Source organism: Seriola dumerili, unplaced genomic scaffold (genome assembly GCF_002260705.1).
Source record: "Seriola dumerili isolate Sdu_G_001 unplaced genomic scaffold, Sdu_1.0 BDQW01001246.1, whole genome shotgun sequence".
Lineage (NCBI taxonomy): Eukaryota > Metazoa > Chordata > Actinopteri > Carangiformes > Carangidae > Seriola > Seriola dumerili.
The window spans coordinates 392,477-416,628 of record NW_019175501.1 but is presented as its reverse complement, the minus strand read 5'-3'; the positions used below and the strand labels follow the sequence as shown (position 1 = coordinate 416,628).

Here is a 24,152-nt window from a genome sequence, read left to right as displayed (position 1 = left end):
TCAACTTCATTGAGACAGACAGAACTAACAAGAAGATAGTGGCAATGGATAAATCTCCAGGGCCAGTGAATCTGCATTTATGGCATAGGGAGATTGTTAATAGTCTCTTCGAAAGTAAGGGATAGAAAATCCGAAACACTGCTCAGCAGTATAAAGTCTGTCGCGGTCGCCATCTTGCCTGACCCCCGTTCTTTTAGTTTTATGCCGGAGACACCAGCTCAGTGTTGTGAAGGACACCTAGCGTTCATGCGTTTGTTTGTCTCTCCAGCACAGCATCATGTCAAGTGTCCGACTGAGACGATCCAGGCAGAAGAAGGTGATGATGTTACACTTAGGTTTGATCTGGATCCCCGGGTCAACCTGGAGGATTATACACTGGACGTTAGGAGAACTGACCTCGACGAGGTCGTCCACGTCTATCGACATGGAAAGGACCACACTGATCCACAGACGGAGCGATACAGAGACAGAACAACTCTCATCCATGAAGACCTGAGCAGAGGAATCGTGACACTGCAGATCTCCTCAGTTCAGCTGAAGGACAGTGGACCGTACCAGTGTTTTGTCCCAGGGCTGAGAGCTGGTTGTACCACTGTCCTTAATGTTGGTAAGCATGAAAACAACAACATAAAAAATAAAACACAGGATTTTAAAAAAGTGTTTAAACAGTTTATTTCTCATTTGAAACAGTGAAAAAAGTCCAACACAACAAGACGAGGACAGATGATGTCATGACCACCACCTCGCCACCAAACCCTGGTAAATGTCTTTGATTCATTCTCTAGGAAACTGTTGTAGAGAAACTGTTCTTCGTCTCATCTGGACACTTTCTGATTTTCCTTCAGATGCTCAGACGGTGAATGTTGGTGCCGTTGTTGGTGGATTTCTCGGTGCTGTTGGCGTTCTTGGTTTTCTCTGCGCTCCTATCGGAGTTCTGGTGAAACGTGGAACAATCAGTGAGTTACAGTTACAAATTTCTCTTAGTGCAGTGTTGTATTTAAGTCCAATTAGTAGGTAAATGTACTGGAGGTTTCCAGTTTTATACAGTGGCATGAAAAAGTTTAGGCACCCCTGACAGTTTCCATTATTTTCATTTATAAATCATTGGGTGTTTGGATCAGCAATTTCATTTTGATCAGTCAAATAACTTATGGACAGCAATATTTCAGTCGTGAAATGAGGTTTATTGGATTAACAGAAAATGTGCAATATGTAGGTGCATACATTTGGCACCCCAACAGAAAAATCCCATCAATATTCAGTCGAGCCTCCTATTGCAGAAATAACCTGTAGTCGTTTCCTGCAGCCTCCAATGAGCCGCTCTCAGCGGCGTGCACTCGGGGCGCAGGGGAAGGTCGGGCCGCCTCTGTGGCTGAGAGGCTTTTGTCAGTTTAGTGGATGACATCACACCTCCTCCAGACTAACATAAGATAGTGTATAGTTCATAACCTGCAGACATGTGTGGCCACCATGGGGCTCTGTTTGCAACAGTTTACAGGATAGAGTGCGTTAGTGGAATATAGTGATAACACCTGATCTATACCCACCAACCAGTACCTCCTATAACCTGTGTGTGTTCACCTGGAGGTTAGGAATCCTCAAGCCAGCATCCCAGAGATGATGATGATGATGATGACGACTTTCTCACACTAGCAGTGCTGCATTTTCCCCCTTTTCCTCTCAGTTTTCACATTTTAAAGCAGCTCCACCTTCCCCGGCTGCAGCAGGAAAATGCTGCTTATTCACTGATGCATCAGTATTAAGAGTCTAAAGATATAAAGCTGCAGATGTTGAGCAGCTGCAGATGTTGAGAAGCTACAGCAGGTTTTCATGTGAGATCAGCGAGGCTGCTGGCTGGTCAGTTTATCAGCTGTTACTGGTGGAAAAGGCTCCTGATGGTGTTTTACTTCCATGTTGGATTTATCTGATGAGCTCGCTCAGAACAGCAGAGATCGACTGATACGGTTTTTCGGAGCCGGTTCAGATTCCGATTATCGGTAATCAAAGACACCGATAACCAATATTTGGAACCGTTACACCAACACAACACTACTGCTGTATGAAGACGCTCACCGTGACGTCCACGTGTTTCTATTGTTTTATCCATTTAGATCAGTGAATGTAGGTAAATAACAGAAACAGCTGTATAATGTAACACACACACACACACACACAATTCATCATCATCTGTCTGAAAATGTTTAAACACAAGCTGCAGATTAAAACCTTCATGACGAAGGATTTACTGCAGGACTGTTGCATCAGACTCCATCAGTTCAATGTTCCTAATAAACTGATCACTGAGTGAATATTATTATCAGCTGCAAACAGCCTGAGCTCATTGATCTCAGTGCTGTTCTCACCTGTGAACTGATTCACCTGCAGATGATCTTTAATCTAACAGGTTGTTGTTATTATTATTATTATTATTATTATTATTATCACCAATAAGGTGTTCCCCCTTTTAAACTGTAACGCAGAAACACGTTTACTCACAGATTTTATTTCATCAGTTATGATAGAAAACATAATACTGCTGAATATTATTGACAGTCGTTGGGTCACAGTCAACAGTGTGAGCGAGGGACGTGTCACCGTCCTTCGCCACCTGGTTTCTCCACAAACCTCAGTTCAGTGAGTCTCAAACCGGTTTCTGATGTTCTCACAGAGGTTTGCAAGAGGACGCGCGGGGTAGCGGCGGCGCCTGAAGCAGTCGTGATGCTGAGGCTCAAAGTGGCAGGCGGGGGTGACGACCTGCACGGCGCTGAGAAGCGAACCAGCTGAAGTGTCACCTGGACCCAGACAGAGAATCCATCCAAGCTCCTGGTTAACAACAGGAATTCTTGAGTATTCGCTTCCAGATCAGCTGATCGGTTCAATCCGCTCTGACGTGATCAACCAGTTTTAATCCAGAACGATGAATGTGAGCAGAAGTGAAATTCAACTAAATATAAATGTAATTATTCATATTGTAAATATATTTATTCAGCTGTAACCTGATGAGGGACAAAGTTCTGCTGCTCTCAGGATGAAAACAGCCTCATGAATTTGGTGATTTGCGGTTGAAAGAGCGTCTAGCTCAAAAACTTTTGATTATCTATTTTACATTATCATTTAATGACTGTATTTCAACACGTAGTAAATCTCACTTTTAAATGTTTTTAAAAGTATTTCAGATTCACTGCCATCATCCTCTGAAATATCACATCATCCTCAATATGATCAATAACAGATCATGAGACATGATTCCTCACTGATCACAGCCTCGTGTCTAAAGCTTCACACAGTATTTATTGACAGTGCTGAATGTTCAGAAAATGTTTCAGTGCTTTAATCTCCCAGAGTGACTTCCTGCAAAATAATGTTCTCCGATCAGTTTTCTGAAACAAACTTCCCGATGACTGATCAGCTGTGTGCATTAGAAATTAAACTAAGCTGTGTTTTCTGTTATGTGTGTGTGTGTGTGTATGCACTGTATAAAGCTCTTTTAACCTGTAAAGAAATAATTAATAAGATGTGTTTGTATTATCTCTATCACAGACATCATTAAAATATTTATCCAATCAGGATGGTTTTGGTTTAATTTGTCCAGATCTTCAGATTTTTTTTGTCTCCAACCCAAAACATGTGTATCTAATATTTTACATTTTAACATCAAAAATTAGAGAAAGAAAGAACTTTTTTTCCCTCAGATGTTTATTTCTTTTGTGCATTTTCATGTAATTATTCACTAGCGACAGTAAAGGTTTGAGGACTTTAGGGGTGTAACATGCAGGAAATGCTCCTTACCCAATGCTCCTTCCTGCATGTGAGCACACGTGGGTAAAAAGGGGGGGTGTTCTCCGTCGATGATTTGTTTCTGTGTTGTGGCTCCTCATCTGAAGCCGGCAGATCTTCAGAAGCTGCGCTGCGGATGAAAATGAGACTTCTTATTTTCCTGAGTCTTTTATTCGTCGCTGGACGCGTCACCGGTGAGTTGCAGCTCCGTTGTTCTTTGATACATTGTTGCTGAGAGTGAAGTTCTAGAACAGTCAGAGGTTCTTGTTTAACTTGCCCTCATTGATTCCAACAGAACGATATCTGTCAGTATTTACCGCCACAGGAACCGACTGCAGCCTCTGAATGATCGAACAGTTCAATCAACCTGTTCGATACAGATTCGCTGTCGCGTGTTGAATGCTGTAAAAGCCCGCGCGGCAGCAGAGATTGTTGCAGGAGCAGTGTTCTGTTCGCTAGTTACCAGTTTGTGTGTGTCTGCGTCATGGTCCTTGTGGTCCCTCTTGGTTAGCCTGCCTGGAGCATTTTGCTAATCGACTGCATACCTCTTCGCATCTTCCTTTCTCCGTTTGTCACGTGGTTCACCGTTAACTATAGTCCTGCATATGGCAGCTGTGTCAATATTACAACGTTACGTTTAACCATCCTAAAAAAGGAACTCACTTCTGCCAAGTTTTAGCAAAGAAGATATCGATTTATTATCAAAATTTTATCCGACGTTTTTTATTAATAAATGACTATTAATGAAGATATGACTGTTGTGTTCTTATTATTGACAATTATACACGAAAAGTCATAATTTGTCAATGAAATGTTCTTTTGTAGTATATTTTACATTTGTGTGATGATATGTGTCTGTCTGTCAGAACCAGTGGTCCTTGTGGTCCGGACCACTGAACTGGTCTGGACCATGGTCCTTCTTCACCGCTCAACTCCTCTGTATTAGGACAGGTGTTCAGTGTTTACAGGTGTTGTTCCCTGTTTACAGGTGTTGTTCTGTGTTTACAATTGTTGTTTAGTAAAGAAAAAATCACTTTCTAGGAAGCTGCTCTGTAAGTTTGTGAAGCAGCGCGAGGACACTTGAAGATTTGTTGCACTATTTAAAAACGATGCAAACTAAGATCGTTAACATATTAAAAATGTCTGTGTTTGGAAGTTTGTGCTTTTTTTTGTGAGCAGTAAAAATATTAAAACACTCCGGGTTATTGAACTAAATATGAAGTTTGTTTTCCCAGCAGCCTCTGTAAATCAGACGATGGAGGCAGAAGAAGGCGGCAGCGTCTTTTTCCAGTGTCACCTGGATCATCAAGTCAACGTGTCAGGTTCACCTGTGAAGTGGAGTAAAGACGGCAGCTCGAATGTCGTCCACCTTTACATTCGTAGACAAGATCATGCTGACGCCCAGAATGAAGAGTTTAGAAACAGGACGCTTCTCTTCCACGAAGGCTTGAGCAGAGGAAACGTGACGCTGCAGCTCTCCTCTGTGCGGCCGTCTGATGCCGGAGGATACAGATGTTATGTTCGACTTCAGGGCGCCTCTTGTTACTTTACCCTCAAAGTTGGTAAGCACACTGAAGTTAGTGCTGAACTTGTGTCAGAATTCAGCTGTTGTTGGTCATTTTAAAGTAAGTTAAAGCACTTTGGTTCAGTATTTGTGTCTCATTTGAAACAGGTCGAAAAGGCCAAACAACCGGAGCACAACAAGGTGATTCCAACACAACCAGACCTCCGCCTGAAGACCTGACCAAGCCAGTCCACACAAGTAAACATCTGAGTCCTAGTTTTTACCAAGCAAGGTTCTAATAGTTGGTTAAAACTGACATTGCCAATGATATTGTATTGTCCCATTTAAATAAGAAATACATTAGACTAGAAAATAAACTGGATTAAGGCAGGTAGCTTTATTTTAAATATACCAGTTCAGGTAAAAATAGACAATTGGACATAAATAAAGTTGTCCTCCTCTGTGAGGGTGGAGGAGGGTTTATAATGAAGTACATCATGGCTTTATAAGTTTCTATGGCTTTAGTTTTAGATGGTATCAAACAGTGCATGTTATAGCTTATAGTCATAAATTCAGAGGGCCCCAGTAACGAGCCTTGAGGTCTGGCAGTTAGTGACCAGTCAACATCTGTCTGGGCCTGAGTCATTGTTGACATCATCACAGTGAGGCTACGTCCACACAACTACCTTTTCTTTTTGAAAACGGCGTTTTCAAAATGAAAACAGTCTTCGTCCACACTAACACACCTGAAAACACATACATGACCATTCACGTAGACTGGGCGTGCACGAGCCGGTGTAAACAGGAAGTAGATTGACTTCTCTGCAGTTGATTAGTTGCAAAAAAAATACTATGAGGGAGGAACAACAGAGACAGCTGTAGTGTTAAAATACAGACTTTAACTGAACAACAGCTGCTGGCAAAGACAACAACGTCAGTGACACTGTGATTCATTCTCATGTTGTATTCACCGCTGGTAGTCCAGGCTGATGACAGCCAATCAGGAGAGACTCTGAGTGTGACCTCATCGTTTCCAAAAGTGACAACACAACCCCGGTGTTTTCAAACTAAAATGAGATCAGCAGCGTTTCCAAAAGTCAGTTCTCAGTGCTCGAGATCTCTGGAGTCGTGTGGACGAGACGAGGAAACCAATATCCTTTCTGATTTCAGGACGCAGACTCAGGGAAGTCTCTGTCGGCATCATTCTCACTGTTGTCGGATGTTTCGGAGTCCTGGTTCTGATGATCTGTAGAAAGGCTCGTAAGTACCATCCTCTGCCCCACATTTAAAAACTCTCGTGTGATCATTGACAAGTTATCATTGATAAGGTGTTAACATTATGCAGCCTCTACACCACACACACCACACACTATTACTCACCTGTTCTCGAACTGAACTGAGGATGTTACAGTTCAAGCAAAGCTGGTTCTTAACTGTTTCAGTGACTGTGACAGGAAAACGTCAGGGAACAGTTACCTTCTTTTCTGCATTAATTGGTCGTAAAATCTGATCTTCATCTAAGTCACAGATATAGACAATGAGCTAATAATTAAGCTAATAACACACAAACAGTTAGAACCTCTTCCAGTAGCTGCGGATCAGACATGCACGATGTTCAGGAGGAAGTTTGGGCCGTTCTCACTTATAGAGCTGCTGCAGCAGATATATATACAGGATATTCTCAGGGTGTCGGGGGTGAGCGCCTCTCTTCAGCTCTTTCCACAGCATCTCTACCGGGTTAAGGTCTGAGCTCTGACTCCAGGAGTTTGATCGTGAAGAGATTCTGTAGATTCACTTGAATGAAAGGTCGTGACCCTGCTGCAAAGTTTTATTTAATGTCTTTCAGTCTTTAAATGATTTGGGCCCCAAATGTATTTGAGAAATGTTCCATGTAAATGAGCCACCTCCGCAGGAGCAGGTCAGTCAGTGGAGCCCACGGTGAAAGGGGAAGTTGGGGTTTTTTGTGTGTGTGAGATGTTTTGGACACTTTAAAAACACCCGTCCAATATCTGTTTAAATGAAGCTTCAAGATGAAATCCGCCCAAACTGTAACTGCTACAAACTGCTGTATTCTCCTCTGCCTTTATTCAATCTGTTAATCTGGCACTTTGATGAGATATTATCTATTTTATAATCTATTTCATAATTATACTGTTTCTTTATTCTGCTTTTTACTTCTAGCAACACTGAATGACCTCTGTGTGTGATAAATAAATTTGCTTATTAATAACATGATGATGACTCAAGTCAAAATTGTAAAATCTGTGTCACAAACAACTTTCCGTTTCCTCAGTGATTCACCGCAGGAGCCGCGAGTTGGGGGCGGGGCAAGAAACCTGACACCCAATCAAAGGAGGGGGGATGAAGACCCAGACAGCGCTGCCAGAAACGGCTCCTGAAACATCAGCTGGAGGTGAAGGCTGGAGAACGACCAATCAGCAAAGACTGACTCAACATCTGTGACGAATGACAGTAACTTAACTCTTCATTTATAGATACGTAGATGGATAGATATTTTTTTCATCCACTTGGGGCAATTATTATAAACTGTATATGGGGAAATATTATTATATTTAAGATTTTTCCAATCTTCACTTTAGTCTGTGACGTTTGGATCGACAGTATTTCTCCAACAGTAGCGGTTGTTGCCGAGCATCTGGTTTTTAAAATGGGATTTGTCAGAACGGTTAGCATAGTTAGCATCTTTTATTTGTGCATATTAATGTTTGTTAGCTTGTAACTGGCTGTGGATGATGCATTGTTAGCAACTGTGCTAATGCTAAATCTTGCTCTCTGCACTGACTAGGTTTCAGGTTTATTAAGCCCCGCCCCCTCGTCCCCACAAGTGGACAGGATTGGTTCCTTAGCTTTGTGACGTATGAAACCCTGACTGTCTGAATGTGAATTTATGAACGTGGCTCGTGATAAGTCTCGTGTCGTGAGGGAGGCGACGATCGTCAGAGGTCAACGACAGCCGCCATATTGGCTACTGGCAATTTCACAGGGCAATAGGACAATCACGGATAAGATATTATATAAATATACTGTATTATGTAAAAAACACTTTCTTTTCTAGCTTACTAAGTTATTTCACTGATCGGACGCCACTTCACATCTCTGTGAGCGTAACTAAAGCAGCTTTTTGTCTCTTTTGTCCAGCACTTTAAGTTTATTTTTTTCCGGCTGCGTCTCACTTTGTGGTAGATTTTAACTGGTCAAACAAACTTCCTGATGACTTGAAAAACGGTTTCATCCGTCCACAAGTAAACTGCACACTTTATTTTCTGTTTGTTGTTTGCGTCTTTTAGAGTGAGATGTTATTTAATGTTCCTGATTTCCAGTCTTCTTGAACATAATGTATTTTAATGTATGTGCTGTATAAAGCTCCTTTTTAACCTGTAATGAAATAATTAATAAGATCTGTCTTTTTATCATCACTATCGCAGCTTTTATTAAATTGTTTTTGTTACTTTCACCAATTTCAGTGTTGCTGTTTTTGGACGAGTTTATTTATTCAGGAGGGTTTTGGTTTCATTTGTCCAGATCTTGTTATAAACACCGGCAGCTTCTTGTGGCTTTAATGAATCAGTAAATAGAGTTTGCAAATTTAAACTAAATCTAAAACAGGGGGCCAGATTTTTTTCAAGTGAGACCTCAGCGGACCGAATTACACTTTCGAACTGAAAAGACCAAACACTGACTCAACATCACTGTCTGAAATTATTCATTAAGGCCTCACTGCGCTGTCTGTCTCCCGCTCCGTGCTCAAAGTCACACCAGGCAGCTCCGCAGGATTAATAAAGTATGTAACCTATTTTATTCATTCATAACACATTTTTACCTAATGAAATTATCTGATTTAATTCACATTTTTGGCGTTTTGTCTAAAACAACTTTACCCACTCGCAAAGCAGACAGCTGCACGGCGGCTGTCTTCTTTTCCAAATACGAATATTAATTTTCACCTCCGAATCCACGGGCCGGATGTGATGTTCAATCGGGCCGGGTCCGGCCCGCGGGCCGTAACCATGGCCTCCCTGATCTAAAACATGTCATTGTTTCGTTCTGACGATTTCACGGAGGAAAGAAATGATGCAGAAGTTTGTTTTCAGTTCCTGGACTTTTCTCTGATCTTTGATTTGTTGTAAAATATGAGAATTTAACTTCATTGGACTTTTTTAAAATCCATTTTATCATCATTTTATTTATTATATTATACCGTCACTGTTTCTCATCTGATCTAGAAACTCTTTTTTAAATAAACCACATACTTGATTTAATTTCAACTATTATAGATGTGACGATTATTGATCTCAGACTATCAGATTTAGATCAAAGTGAACTTGACTCTGTCCTCACTGCTGAAGTCTGATCAAACCAGGAAGTTGTCACTGAGACACGTCTGTGTCTGTGTTGTGGTGGAGACAGATTTCAGACAGATCTCCGTAGATGAGGATGAATAAAACCCGTCTGTGTGGATGATACCACATGTTATAGGAGCCACTGACTCTCAATACAATAATTATGAGCAACAACAATGATGCAAAAGAAATAAAACATTTATTTACAGCAAAAGCAATTAGAGCATAAATACAGATACAGGTGGTTACTGAAAAAACTCTTATTCTTCTTATTCTTTATCACATTAAATTCTTATAAAAATCCTATAACACATATATTTATAATATATCTATCTATATATATATAGAACAGTCCTGATTAGAAACATCACATAATCTTTAATGGATGATGTTTACCATGATTTTATTTTGGTGTCATTACAGTGTCATAAATTTAACAATTAGTCATGAAACAAAGATTTTAAAACGCAATGAATGTTCTTAAAACCATATTAATATGCAGCTTATTACAATTCAATGTCCAGTAGCTTATCTGTGAAAATCACATTCCACTGACATGAATTATTTCTTCCTACAGAACAGAGTAAAGTCACAAAGAAACAGGCGCAACAACAAATAAGCACATTTAAAACACTAACACGCTGACTTAATGTCTCTTAGTTCAGCAGAGACTTTGGGAATCTGCTTTTTATCCGTCAGGTAGTGAATGGTTGTGTTCTCGCTCCAGCAGCATCCCTCCACCACCACTACACCTCTGACATGATGCTTAACAAGCTGTTTCTGCAGGTTCTTCTTCTCCTCCTCCTCCCTCCATCTCTGGTTCCTGCTCCCTTCTTCCCCGCAGCCTCTCCTCACTCCTCCCTGAGAGAGAGAAGCAGTTGGTGACACTTGTTAAAGGATGTTTGTGTTAACTGCAGTGGATCCTGATCTAAGAGTCGGGCCCCTCCAAAGGGTCTCCAGGTAAATCTGAGGGGTCGTGAGACGATTAATGGAGAGTAAAGAAGAAGAAACAAACTTCTGATACACACATCTGTTTTTAGTTTTTACACTTTTCTTCAATCTTTGATTTTATTACTGTGAAAAATTACATTTTCAGACTTACTGATGATTCCTCGTTTCACCAGGACGATGATAATAATAATTAGAACAACAGCACCAAGAACTCCACCAACAACGGCACCGACATTCACCGTCTGAGCATCTGAAGGAAAATCAGAAAGTGTCCAGATGAGACGAAGAACAGTTTCTCTACAACAGTTTCCTAGAGAATGAATCATCAGACATTTACCAGGGTTTGGTGGCGAGGTGGTGGTCATGACAACATCTGTCCTCGTCTTGTTGTGTTGGACTTTTTTCACTGTTTCAAATGAGAAATAAACTGTTTAAACACTTTTTTAAAATCACGTGTTTTATTCAGGAACAAACTTCTTCACTATCTGTGATAAATACTGAATGAAATAAATCCTAAAATGTCCTGTACAGCAGTAAAGTCCTCATGCTTACCAACATTAAGGACAGTGGTACAACCAGCTCTCAGCCCTAGAACAAAACATCGGTACGGTCCACTGTCCTTCAGCTGAACTGAGGAGATCTGCAGTGTCATGATTCCTCTGCTCAGGTCTTCATGGATGAGAGTTGTTCTGTCTCTGTATCGCTCCGTCTGTGGATCAGTGTGGTCCTTTCCATGTCGATAGACGTGGACGACCTCGTCGAGGTCAGTTCTCCTAACGTCCAGTGTATAATCCTCCAGGTTGACCCGGGGATCCAGATCAAACCTAAGTGTAACATCATCACCTTCTTCTGCCTGGATCGTCTCAGTCGGACACTTGACATGATGCTGTGCTGGAGAGACAAACAACATTGAGACAGTTTAAACTTCACAGGTGTGAAATATGTTTGTAGATATGTAGAGAAGCAACTGTGGCCTGAGTCTTCTGCGATCCAAGAGTTCAGTCAAATATCTTTAACAGTGTCCCACAGGAGTAAAGTCTGCAGTCTGTAACGTGCTTCTCTGAATGGACATGAAAAACCCTGGCAGCTCACACTGAGAGTAAATCACCTGGGAGGTAAAATCAAAGCTCACACACATGCGCACGCGCAGCTCCGCCTCTATGTTTCTTGTGATCATGTCTTGGAAACTTTCACTTTCACCAGCAGCTTCTCTCAGTGTCGATATAAACGGCAGCTCGGAGCATGAAGTCGCGGATCTGTTTCCACCGTGAGACGCGGAGGACGGGGGTCGGGAGCAGCTGGTCTCTTCCCCGCCTGCTCTTCACACCAAGAGGAGCGGGAGTCTGCGGCTCGGAGATCAGGTCAGGAATCGAACAGTGGGGCCGCTAAACCGCCACCGCCCTCTCGGCACAATCTGTCGCACTCGCTCGCTCCGTCTGACTGAGAGTGAGGTTCTCACCTGTTCACCTGTTCACCTGTCACCTGTCAAGTCTAAAGCAGGAAGGCAATATAATCTTTGAAGTTCGGTCAGAACTTTTCAGAATAAAAACTCTCAATAGGTGGAAAGGAAGCGTCGCCGTCTTATCATGTGACTAACTTACTGTGCGCAGTTACATTGAGCCAACAGCAGGCGGGTAATTAGCATTTTCTGGGTGGAGACTCTCTATTCGCATTAAATACATAATATACATTATATTCTCTATATACATAATATACATTATATTCTCTATATACATTATAGCTACATGCCCCTGTGGGACTGTCAGTCTGATATTGTAAAACAAATGCAGTAAATATAACTGCTTAGATCTTGAGTTAACCTGACACTGCAACACTCTTAACTGAAGCTAAAAGCCCAAGAACTGCCACAGAGTTGAAATTCCCATCGATAAAATCTTAACAATATCGATCATAACAAACTTTAAAGAGTGTTTCAAAGTTACTGGCTCGTGTTATTGCGTCACGTTCAAAGCTTTAAAAAAGTTTTAAAGAGTCTGTAATTTACCGGTTCGTGCAGGACATTTGTCTATCTTATATAAAAACTGAAAATTAACACGTTTAAAGTTTAAAAAAAAAGTTCTTAAAAGGTAAAACAGTGTAAACATCAGAATCATAAGCTTTAATGTGGATGGAGCAGCCTCCAAACAGACGGAGATTTAATGTTAATATTAAGATGTGACTCACCCAGGGTAAAAGGAAAAGCGGTGAAGAGTAAAGTGACCAGCTTCATGTCCAATATTAAACTTATTCATCGAGAAAAAGAGGATGAAGTGATGTAGACACCTGCCCGCAGCTGAGTGTGAGTGTCTATAACATGTCTCAAAGACGACACCGCCTACTCACTGGGTCTTGTTTTTGATTGGCTGAGAGTCAGGGGCGGGAAATGGGACAAAAATTCAGCCCTGCCATTCGTTTTCTGTCCACACATTATCAGTGCACAGAAGTCCACACATCTAGGGGCGGGGCGAGACTAACGGGAAGAACCCTTGAGCTCCCTTTTCAACTTTTAGTGTGTGAAACCACAGAATAATGTACAAGATTAGTGGCTTTGCCATGTTTTCATGACACTTACCAGTGTTTTCTAAAGCAAAAAGTCAGATCTTTGTGACAATACCTTAAAGTGCCCAAGACAGCACTATACACAGCCATTTGAAAACTACAGTAAAAGTAACACATTTACACAGAAATTAAAGTTACACACAAATTATGAAATAGTTATCACCTCAGTTAAACAATTGTTGTAGTAGTTGATCGTTCATGCAGCGTTGGTGATTTAGCTTTACTTAGCATACTTTGCTAAACTCTGCACCTGCTAGCTACAATGCTCATGGTTGTTTATTTAGAGAATTGTTCACATGCCAGGTAGTTACACTGCATTGAGATTATGCAATCAATAGTGGTTTAACATGTAGTGTGACTGTGTATATATGATGCTCTATACATTGTGTATGATAGCTTGAACAATGTTATTGCTTTCTCTTTGCAGACACACCTGAAGCTCAGAATCAGAACCAGCCAGTCAGAATAGGTTTTATACAGTCCCTTGTTCCGGCCCTCGCTATCAGAGACTGTACAATAAAAGAGTAAATAAGTTAACACTACAGCAGTGTAAACTAAAGCTCAATGGTCATGAATGAGTTGAAATTCTCACGGATAAAATCTCAGTAGTGTTTTACTGAGGCTGAACATGATTATCATGTATGTGCAAAGTATTACGTCCAGTATAAAACCACTAAATACAAAAGACCAAACAACTACTCATTTACCTGAGAAAATAATCACCAGATTAATGGATGATAAAAATAATTGTTATTTTCAGATTTAATTTAAACCAACATCTTTTTGACAGTTTTAATCAGAATTTTTAACACATGGCTTATTTTAAACTTTCGATTTTAACTTGGATGATTAGTTTATTTTATTATCACGTGTCACGTCGCCTCCTCCTTCTTGGAACTGTTTGTTGGTCTTTGTTTTTTTGCACCGGTCAGTGTTTCTAAGTGTTTCTATAGGGAAGTAGGGACTGATACCACACTGATAGTCTGAGTTTAATGTGGATGTGATGTCCCCTCTTGTTCTGTGGCCTGTCGGTCTGTGTTGTACTTGTATCAGGACAGAGAAGCAGAAACAGCTGCAGTCATTGCCATCAGGCTGTATAACACAGCAGCCAAAAAGACAGTGGACTAACTTCATTATTATTGTTTATTATTTATTATTAATTATTATTAATATGAGCCACTGGACACCTGAATCTACCCTCGGGGATAAGAGCATGTTCAATAGATATTGACCAAAAAATCCTTTGCTATAAATACATTTCTTTTATTTCTTTTGCCAATACCCCCATTATTGTCATTTATCATTATTGTATTGAGATGTGGTGTCGTCCAGGGAGACAATTATTATTATTATTATTATTATTAGTAGTAGTAGTAGTAGTAGTAGTAGTAGTAGTAGTAGTAATAATACTATAGTAACAATCTATACAAAATACTGTGGATTCAAATACAGTTACATACTGTAAATATACAATAATTTACTCACAAAACTGACCAGTAATGTGCCGTAAATTTACAAGAATACAGTAAAGAACTGCAATTTTATTTCAAGTAATACACTGTAATACTAAAATACAGTAAATAAAGAAATACAGTACTTGCGAAGCTGCTGCCAGTTGATTACTGTATATTTACAGTGGAAAGTCTTAGTGTCAGTGCGCACATGAGCGCGTTCATATATGTTTTAAGTAATAGTTTGTCTCTGCAGGACCAAATACACATATACTGGTGCTAAGCACATGCACACACACACACACACACACACACACATAGCTACTATCATGCATATAGGCTACATATCTAAATATTCAGTATGCATGTGCAAGCGTGAGTATGCAAGTGCTGCCAACCAGCCACGGCACAAAGCGAAGCACCAAGAAGAAACCTCCAAAGAACAAAGAACCAGCTAAATGAAATGAACAACCACAACTTTAGTTAAAGTAGGCGACACTGTAAAATATGACAAGTTGATCTAACTCACCGTCTTTTCCACGCAGAATGGGTTTGACAGTGGATTTGACACTCGTAACTTTACTATTAGCTGCTTTTCCTTTTACCCTGGGTAAGTTAATTACTTCTTGACTTCTGTTCACATTAAATCTAGGTAGTTACTGTGTGGAGGCTGCGTCATCTATACATATTCTGATGTTTACAGTTTAAACTTTAAAACTAAAAAAAATCTAAAAACTTGAACTTGTTGATTTTCGGTTTGATATTAAATACAAAGTCAAATGAACTGTGATCAATAACATGAACCAGTGGCCGAGCTAACTTACAGAGCTTGTTATGAATGATTAGCAACAAAATTCCTCAATGTACTATTCCATATTGTTTGTACAAGGTTTACACGGTTGTCATTCCAAACGATCGGTGGTTTTATAGTTGCACCTCAGTACCTGTTTACTGTTGATTTGTTAAATGTTTAATTGTATGGTATTTTAGTTGTGTGGTTTGTGATAAATATATATTAAATGCATAGAGCAAATTGTTAGACGTATGTAATATTTATCAAAAGAAAATTAGCGACAATTACATAATTATATTGAGTAATATAACATAATACAATCAAATAATTGAAAATATCAAACAGAAAAAAAAAAATTACGTATTTACTTCGTTCGTTCGTTCGTTCGTTCGTCTCCCGTTTATCCGGATCCGGGTCGCGGGGGCAGCAGCCTCAGCAGAGAGGTCCAGACGGCCCTCTCCCCGGCCACTTCCACCAGCTCCTCCGGGAGAATCCCGAGGCGTTCCAAGGCCAGCTGAGAGATATAATCCCTCGGTCGGCCTCGAGGTCACCAGATGCCCGAACCACCTCAGCTGGCTCCTCTCGACACGGAGGAGCAGCGGCTCTACTCCGAGTCCCTCCCGGATGACCGAGCTCCTCACCTTATCTCTAAGGCTGAGCCCGGCCACCCTGCGGAGGAAACTCACACTAAATACTACAGATATATAAGATTTACTTACATTTTTTAGGACAATGATGTTCCTGTCTATGAAAAAATCAAATAGACCTTACTTTAATAGTTTAAATAAATGTAACATAAAACATTGATGTAATTAAATAAGATTTACTTAGTATGTTCACAAATGTTAAGTTTAGTTTCAGGTAAAATTTACTTGATACTGGCGAGCGAGTTTTACTTGATATTGCAGCATTAAAATTTACTTAAAACATTTGAGTACATTTGAGTTATTTTTTTCAGTGTGACATTGATCCTGGTGAATCTACGTCTGTTTGGATCCTGCTTCATTAACACATTTACACTGTTGCAACTTTTAAGGACTTTTTAAAACTTTGAACGTGTTTATTTTCAGTTTGAGAAAAAATAAAATGGCACATAGTTCATGTAGCAGGGGTTGGGAGGGGAGGAGGGGAAAGATAATCCAAACCACTCTGCAGAAGTTATGTACAGTGTTCAAACTCTACAGAGAGAAACAAACAAAGAAAAGGCGACGCCAACAAAGCGAAAAGAAATTTTTTAAGTTTTTGCGGTTGGAAAATATCAGCAGCACAGAGGAGGAATTTGACCAAGGAGCAGTTACAGGACTGACGCTTCCTGGACCGAGGCTGTGCCCCGTGCCCGGGGCTGAGAGTGAGAGGAACTTAAAGTCACATCTTGTTTCTGGTTTCTCAGTTTTGACAATGTGCCTCAACAAGCGGCACAGTCCTGCACAGTCCGTGCACTCCAGGTTATTCCTTCACTCAATAATGGACATGAGGCTGTTCTCTGCTTCACCATTGATCCTGGGTGAGTTAGTGCTCAACTTTACCTTAAACTTTTATACATGGAAACTTTTGAAGACGCTTCCTCTCTGAGTGCAGGTGTCCCGAACTTTTTAAAACTTTTAAGGACTTTTTAAAACTTGTGAAATTTGATATTGTTGAGAATATTTTATTTGCCTTTATTAGAGAAAGAGAGAGAGAGAGAGAGAGAGAGAGAGAGAGAGATAGTTGGGACTCAGGATGTGCGCTGCGCTACACTTCGCTCTTGTCTCATGTGAAAGAGGAGCCAGAGAGAGAGACAGAGACAGAGACAGACAGAGACAGACAGAGACAGAGACAGACAGAGACAGAGAGGGCAACAAGTTCACATGAGGATGATGATCTCTGTGTTTCAGGAGGACGATCCTTCAGTGGATGATTTTAAGATTTGTTGCATCCAGAAACTTCAGCTCTGTGTTTGAAGAGTTTAACTGTTAGAAATGGAGGTTTTCTTTTAGACGTGTTTAAACTGTCTCAATGTTGTTTGTCTCTCCAGCACAGCATCATGTCAAGTGTCCGACTGAGACGATCCAGGCAGAAGAAGGTGATGATGTTACACTTAGGTTTGATCTGGATCCCCAGGTCAACTTGTTGGATTATACACTGGAGCCTGCTGTGCTTGGACTGGTTAGAAAAGAATGCAACCGGAAGTTAACACGATGACTCCTGAACTGTGCTCTGTGCAGAACTGTCTCAGTCCAAGATATTTTTCTCATATGCTCCTCCTCTCTTGTGCTGTATCAGAGATGTGTCTGCGAAACACATTCCTCCTGTAGCAGCAGCGTATTTCTCTCACCGGTCAGTCCCCGTGGAGGAGCAACAGAGGAGGATAAATTAGTTTCATCCTCAGAGTGTAGACTGAGATTTTAACGCGTTACTTTAAACTTTTATACGTGGAAACTTTTGAAGACGCTTCTTCTGTGAGTGCAGGTGTCCTGATAACTTTATCTTCTTTTTCTCTCTCAATAATGGACATGAGGCTGTTCACTGCCCTGTTCTCTGCTTTACCATTGATCCTGGGTGAGTTAGTGCTGAACTTCTGTTCACAGTGAATCTACGTCTGTTTGGATTCTGCTTCATTAATGATTATTATTCTGATATTTACACTGTTGAAACTTTTAAGGACTTTTTAAAACTTTGAACTTTTTAAAACTTTGAACATGTTTATTTTCAGTTTGACAAAAAATAAAAAAGGCAAATAGACTTTTTAAAACTTGTGAAGTTTGATATGGTTGAGAATAATAAGTTATTTTTTGGGCTATTTTTATTTACCTTTATTAGAGAAAGAGAGAGAGAGAGAGAAAAATACTTATGACTCATGGTGTGCACCATATGTGTGGCCCCTGTTAGCTAGATATTATCAATGAGAGATTAACTTTTGTAATTGTGGAGCCAGAGAGAGAGGAGAGAGAAAGAGAGAGAGAGGGAGAGAAATAGTTATGACTCATAGTGTGCGCTCCACTTCGCTCTTGTCTCATGTGAAGGAGGAGCTAGAGAGAGGAGAGGCAGAGAGAGAGGGAGGACAAATAGTCATGACTCATGGTGTGCGCTCCACTCAGGTCATGTCTGAAGGAGGAACCAGAGGGGGGGGGGGGGGGGGGGGGGGGGGGGGGGCAGAGACAGAGAGGGCAACAAGTTCACATGAGGAGATGATCTCTGTGTTTCAGGAGGACGATCCTTCAGTGGATGAGCAGCACATTTTAAGATTTGTTGCATCCAGAAACTTCAGCTCTGTGTTTGAAGAGTTTAACTGTTAGAAATGGAGGTTTTCTTTTAGACGTGTTTAAACTGTCTCAGTGTTGTTTGTCTCTCCAGCACAGCATCATGTCAAGTGTCCGACTGAGACGATCCAGGCAGAAGAAGGTGATGATGTTACACTTAGGTTTGATCTGGATCCCCGGGTCAACCTGGAGGATTATACACTGGACGTTAGGAGAACTGACCTCGACGAGGTCGTCCACGCCTATCGACATGGAAAGGACCTCACTGATCCACAGATGGAGCGATACAGAGACAGAACAACTCTCATCCATGAAGACCTGAGCAGAGGAATCGTGACACTGCAGATCTCCTCAGTTCAGCTGAAGGACAGTGGACCGTACCGATGTTTTGTTCTAGGGCTGAGAGCTGGTTGTACCACTGTCCTTAATGTTGGTAAGCATGAGGACTTTACTACTGTACAGGACATTTTAGGATTTATTTCATTCAGTATTTATCACAGATAGTGAAGAAGTTTGTTCCTGAATAAAACACGTGATTTTAAAAAGTGTTTAAACAGTTTATTTCTCATTTGAAACAGTGAAAAAAGTCCAACACAACAAGACGAAGACAGATGATGTCATGACCACCACCTCGCCACCAAACCCTGGTAAATGTCTTTGATTCATTCTCTAGGAAACTGTTGTAGAGAAACTGTTCTTTGTCTCATCTGGACACTTTCTGATTTTCCTTCAGATGCTCAGACGGTGAATGTTGGTGCCGTTGTTGGTGGAGTTCTTGGTGCTGTTGTTCTAATTATTATTATCATCGTCCTGGTGAAACGAGGAATCATCAGTAAGTCTGAAAATCTAATATTTCACAATAATAAAATCAAAGATTGAAGAAAAGTGTAAAAACTAAAAACAGATGTGTGTATCAGAAGTTTGTTTCTTCTTCTTTACTCTCCATTAATCGTCTCACGACCCCTCAGATTTACCTGGAGACCCTTTGGAGGGGCCCGACTCTTAGATCAGGATCCACTGCAGTTAACACAAACATCCTTTAACAAGTGTCACCAACTGCTTCTCTCTCTCAGGGAGGAGTGAGGAGAGGCTGCGGGGAAGAAGGGAGCAGGAACCAGAGATGGAGGGAGGAGGAGGAGGAGAAGAACCTGCAGAAGCAGCTTGTTAAGCATCATGTCAGAGGTGTAGTGGTGGTGGAGGGATGCTGCTGGAGCGAGAACACAACCATTCACTACCTGACGGATAAAAAGCAGATTCCCAAAGTCTCTGCTGAACTAAGAGACATGAAACCTCCGTGTGAAGACGAGTGAAGGTGTTTAAACACAACTCAAACACAACAGCAGTCGTGATGAGTTTGGGTCAGAAGCACAGTTTTGGAAAAGGGAAAATTTCACAGAGAAAACATCAATAAAATATACAGGATAATATAAAAACAGGGACCAGTCAGTTTACACATACAAATGAAATGGGAACAGACGTTGTCATGGAAACGTGTAATCAGGAAATACTCTGTGATCAAGCAGAGCTGTGACACAGTTGTCGTGTCCATGTTGTTAACACATTTATATTCCATATGTCTGAAAATGTAAAGATGCAACTTTTTTAATGCAAAGAAATAATTCATCATTTTAGAGATAAACTCCTGGACATTAAACTGGAACTACGTTAAGTTGCATATTAATATTCAAATCATGGTAAACGGCCCCCATTAAAGCTTGAGGGAGATGTTTCATATAAAGAGGGAGATTTTGATCAACATCATCCGGTCTCTGGGGATTTGGATGTCGGCATCAATGTATTATCGTGTGCTAACCTGAGATCTGCCACAACTGTGTCCACCTTTATAATTACACTGAAAACCTTTGTATTTTCTTTTAGTTTAGTTTTTTAATGTAGTTTCTCTTTTGTTGATGTTGCTACTGTGTGTTTATGTGAGTAGTACGCTCCTCATATGTATCTATCAACACCGCCATAACCTGGAAGTTACACGCACACACACCTCTTTGCATCTCAAATACTAGATCCCCTCTGAAATCATCATCATCATCATTTTGTCTTTTCTTCCTCTTTTGTCCAGTGTTACACTTGTCTTCACCTGGTCAGGCTAAAGGAGTGAAGATCAACTAACACCACCGGTGCAGCCCTGTGTGTTAATGTTACGACCTTTGACCTGCCCTTTTCAGTCATCATTCCCTTGAAAGCTGCTGTATTGTTGTGTTCACATTTAGCTGCTCCTGGCCGTCCCTCGGTGGAGGCTGAGTGGAAAGGGTGATCGGGCTTTTGCGGTAGCTGCCCCAAAACTTTAGAACCGTTTACCTCTGTTAATGAAGTGTTCTCCCTCTGTGGTCATCGTTAAGTCTGATCTCAAAACCCTCAGGTTTCAGTCTCTCACTTTTATCCTTTGTGTTTTTAATTCAAACGGCTCCATGTCTGTGTCAAACCATGAGATACTTAACGCATCCTTTCAGCTGTTTCTATGTTGTGTGTTTATTGTTGTATTGTATTGTGCAGCACTTTGGTGGTTTTTTAAAATGTATTTTATAAATAAACAAGATAAGATTTGATTTAATCTGTGAACAATCTGTATATTCAACACTTATGTTACATTATGTACGAGCAGTGAAAGGAACTGTAATGACTTTGCTGACTTGTCCTGCAGCGCCATCGTGACGTCACACTCCTACCTGCTCCAATATAAAATGGTTGCTGCAGAACTGACAACTTTCCCATCAACCTCAGCTGTACTTTATTTTCAGGGCTAATGAGCAAACATGGCGACGGCTGAAGAGACCGTACATGCGTCACCGTATCAGTGGACAACAAGGGTGGGATTAGCAACGGACATAAATGTATTCAGAGAGAAGAGTATCACAGCATTGCATGAAAACTTAGTGAGTTCAAGAAGAAGCAGCGCCAACAGGTTTCAGGCTGTGAGGAGAGGGACAGCCTCTTCAGCCAATCAGAGGGCGGTGCCCACTGAGAGAGCCCGCCTCCTCCTCTATAAGTCTGTGCGCGCACCTTGTCTTTGTTCCCACGCTCAGCTCTTTACCACAGGACGAGGAATCAATTACATTACAGTGACCACACACACACACACACACACACACACACACACACACACAGATAAATGCGTCTCTTCAGAGGCTCAGGTCTGGTTCTGTTCACGGTCGGAGGGACAGTTCTGGACGTTTCACCTGACCCTTCCTCCTCCTCCTCAGTGTTTATTCTGTCAAGAAGCGAACAGGAAAACGAACAGTCCGTTCATTATTAAACTAAATCAGCGAGATAAAGACGAAGTGAAGTGAAGTGACACGTGCGGAGAGATTAGAGGATGTGAGTCGTTGGTATGTCGGTCTCCATCAGCCTCCTACATGGAAACAGCTAATATGTTTATATCCGGGTAAGAAAGGAGCTAAAAACGGAGCTCATCTGAATATCCTAATGGACATTTTAGCGGGTTCTGTGACGCAGGGAGGAGCCTCCTGAGTCTGTTTGAAGGAGCCATCTGATTGGCTCAGATGGCTCCTCCCCTCTACCCCTGCCCCTGTCACAGAACCCGCTAAAATGTAAATTGGAATATTCAGATTATCCTATAATTTCAATATTCACTTTTAGCGGGTTCTGTGACGTAGGTAGGAACAGAGGAGCGCGGCCTTCCCATTGGATCATTTATCTGATCCAATGAGCATGCGCCTTTCCTCTGGAGCGGAGTGGTGTCTCAGAAACCAATTTATAAAAGTTCATGCAGACAAGTAACACATAGTCGACCAGCATCATCTAATTTTTCTGCAAGTGTAACTTCATCTTCTTTTTCTCACTCAATAATGGACATGAGGCTGTTCACGTTCCTGTTCTCTGCTTTACCATTGATCCTGGGTGAGTTAGTGCTGAACTTCTGTTCACAGTGAATCTACGTCTGTTTGGATTCTGCTTCATTAATGATTATTATTCTGATATTTACACTGTTGAAACTTTTAAGGACTTTTTAAAACTTTGAACTTTTTAAAACTTTGAACATGTTTATTTTCAGTTTGACAAAAAATAAAAAAGGCAAATAGACTTTTTAAAACTTGTGAAGTTTGATATGGTTGAGAATAATAAGTTATTTTTTGGGCTATTTTTATTTGTCTTTATAAGAGAAAGAGAGAGAAATAGCTGGGACTCAGGTTGTGCAACATATGTATGGCTTCTGTTATTATCACTGAGAGTTTAACTTTTGTAATTGTGGAGACCTTGACTCATGGTCTGCGGTTTACTCAGCTCTTGTCTCATGTGAAGGAAGAGCCAGAGAGAGGAGAGGCAGAGAGAGACAGAGACAGAGGGGGCAACAAGCTCACATGAGGAGGTGATCTCTGTGTTTCAGGAGGACGATCCTTCAGTGGATGAGCAGCACATTTTGAGATTTGTTGTACCAGGAACTTCAGCTCTGTTTGAAGAGTTTAACTGTTAGAAATGGAGGTTGTCTTTTAGACGTGTTTAAACTGCTGCAGCTCAACATGCGTTCTCATTTCTTGTTGCCGTCTCGCACTCCCCTGCACGCGCACGCTCACATACCCCATACCCACAGACCTGGCATTTTCACAGAACATCTGAACATGTACAACTTTATACAGGAACATTACTATAGGGTTGCTACAATACTGTTATAAACTGTATGTTGTCTTGTAAAGCTAACGTTAGCGTTATTCATGCCTGATTTGCTGTTTTTTACGCTTCCGGGTGGGCGTCCCTTGATAACCATGGAGACTCCACTTTAATGTCACAATGCTATGAACTTTGAGTAACTCTCTAAGAACTTACACTAAAGATCCTCCATTCAGTTTCTCTACTGTCTCTGCTTGTACCGGTGAAACCTCTCCATGTCTGTGAGGGCGGACGTTGGGACCGGGCCATAGTGGCAGTTTCTGCACATGCGCAGTTCATAAAAAAGGAGCTCCGGCCTGTGTAAGACGTTAACTTTGCTCCTCTGTCTACCAACCTACAGGTACTGTAAAACTCACTTTTATACTCTTAATACACGGATGTAAAACTCTTGTAGCAGCGGTATTAGTTGTTGTGAAGAGTGTTCGGAGAGTTTTGAGACGTGTAAGATTTTGCAGCGGGTTAGTTTTTGGTCAACGACGGTTATCTTTCACCGGAAGTCTGCGCAGTAGTTTTAAAAGTGTATGTACTCGACACTAGTGTTAAGTGACGTGGTTAAACGTGTTGTTAATGTTGTCAGGATGTTAACCAGCCATTAACGAGGAAACAGGGAAAGGAGAAATCCCACATTTCAACTGTTTTCACTGTCGCCGCCATGATGGGGATGGGCCCTGTTGGTCGCTGCCGCCTTGGCGTTAGCGCGCGTGTGTGTCGTGGATGAGTATTGATAGTGTTGAATGAGCGTAAACAGGATTATATTATGCTGATGTGTCTGCGACAGTAGGAGAGGGTATAACAGAATGAGTTCCCCTATATTATTATTATTTTGGGAAGTTATTATGAAGTTATGTTGACTTACTGTCTTTTGGTGTCAAT

At 41.1% G+C, this 24,152-nt stretch overlaps 3 protein-coding genes and 1 long non-coding RNA gene across 5 annotated transcripts; 3 read left to right on the top strand and 1 right to left on the bottom strand.

Annotated features, from left to right (window-relative positions):
- Window positions 1–246: 246 nt before the first annotated feature.
- Window positions 247–3,464, top strand: LOC111238264 (butyrophilin subfamily 2 member A1-like). The gene is made up of 4 exons (XM_022767696.1): window positions 247–607; window positions 691–759; window positions 846–956; window positions 2,669–3,464. The coding sequence occupies exons 1-4, from the start codon at window positions 247–249 to the stop codon at window positions 2,782–2,784; spliced, it is 657 nt and encodes a 218-aa protein (XP_022623417.1). The 3' UTR covers window positions 2,785–3,464.
- Window positions 3,465–3,857: 393 nt separating this feature from the next.
- Window positions 3,858–8,717, top strand: LOC111238241 (butyrophilin-like protein 9). Of its 2 annotated transcripts, none has more exons than XM_022767662.1 (5): window positions 3,858–3,971; window positions 5,016–5,339; window positions 5,450–5,539; window positions 6,452–6,541; window positions 7,575–8,717. In XM_022767662.1, the coding sequence occupies exons 1-5, from the start codon at window positions 3,914–3,916 to the stop codon at window positions 7,619–7,621; spliced, it is 609 nt and encodes a 202-aa protein (XP_022623383.1). In that variant the 5' UTR covers window positions 3,858–3,913; the 3' UTR covers window positions 7,622–8,717. The 2 variants fall into 2 exon arrangements, with proteins under 2 accessions (XP_022623383.1, XP_022623382.1); XM_022767661.1 differs by having other exon boundaries at window positions 5,013–5,339.
- A 1,243-nt stretch (window positions 8,718–9,960) lies between these two features.
- LOC111238243 lies at window positions 9,961–10,979 on the bottom strand. The gene is made up of 3 exons (XR_002665807.1): window positions 10,931–10,979; window positions 10,745–10,843; window positions 9,961–10,503 (listed from the first exon to the last, which is right to left on the bottom strand). It is a non-coding gene; the product is annotated as an uncharacterized LOC111238243 (long non-coding RNA).
- Window positions 10,980–17,882: 6,903 nt separating this feature from the next.
- Window positions 17,883–19,803, top strand: LOC111238263 (butyrophilin subfamily 2 member A1-like). Its single transcript, XM_022767695.1, has 5 exons — window positions 17,883–17,934; window positions 18,730–19,068; window positions 19,214–19,282; window positions 19,369–19,467; window positions 19,709–19,803. Exons 1-5 carry the CDS (start codon window positions 17,883–17,885, stop codon window positions 19,801–19,803), a joined length of 654 nt encoding a protein of 217 aa, XP_022623416.1.
- The last annotated feature ends 4,349 nt before the right edge of the window (window positions 19,804–24,152 follow it).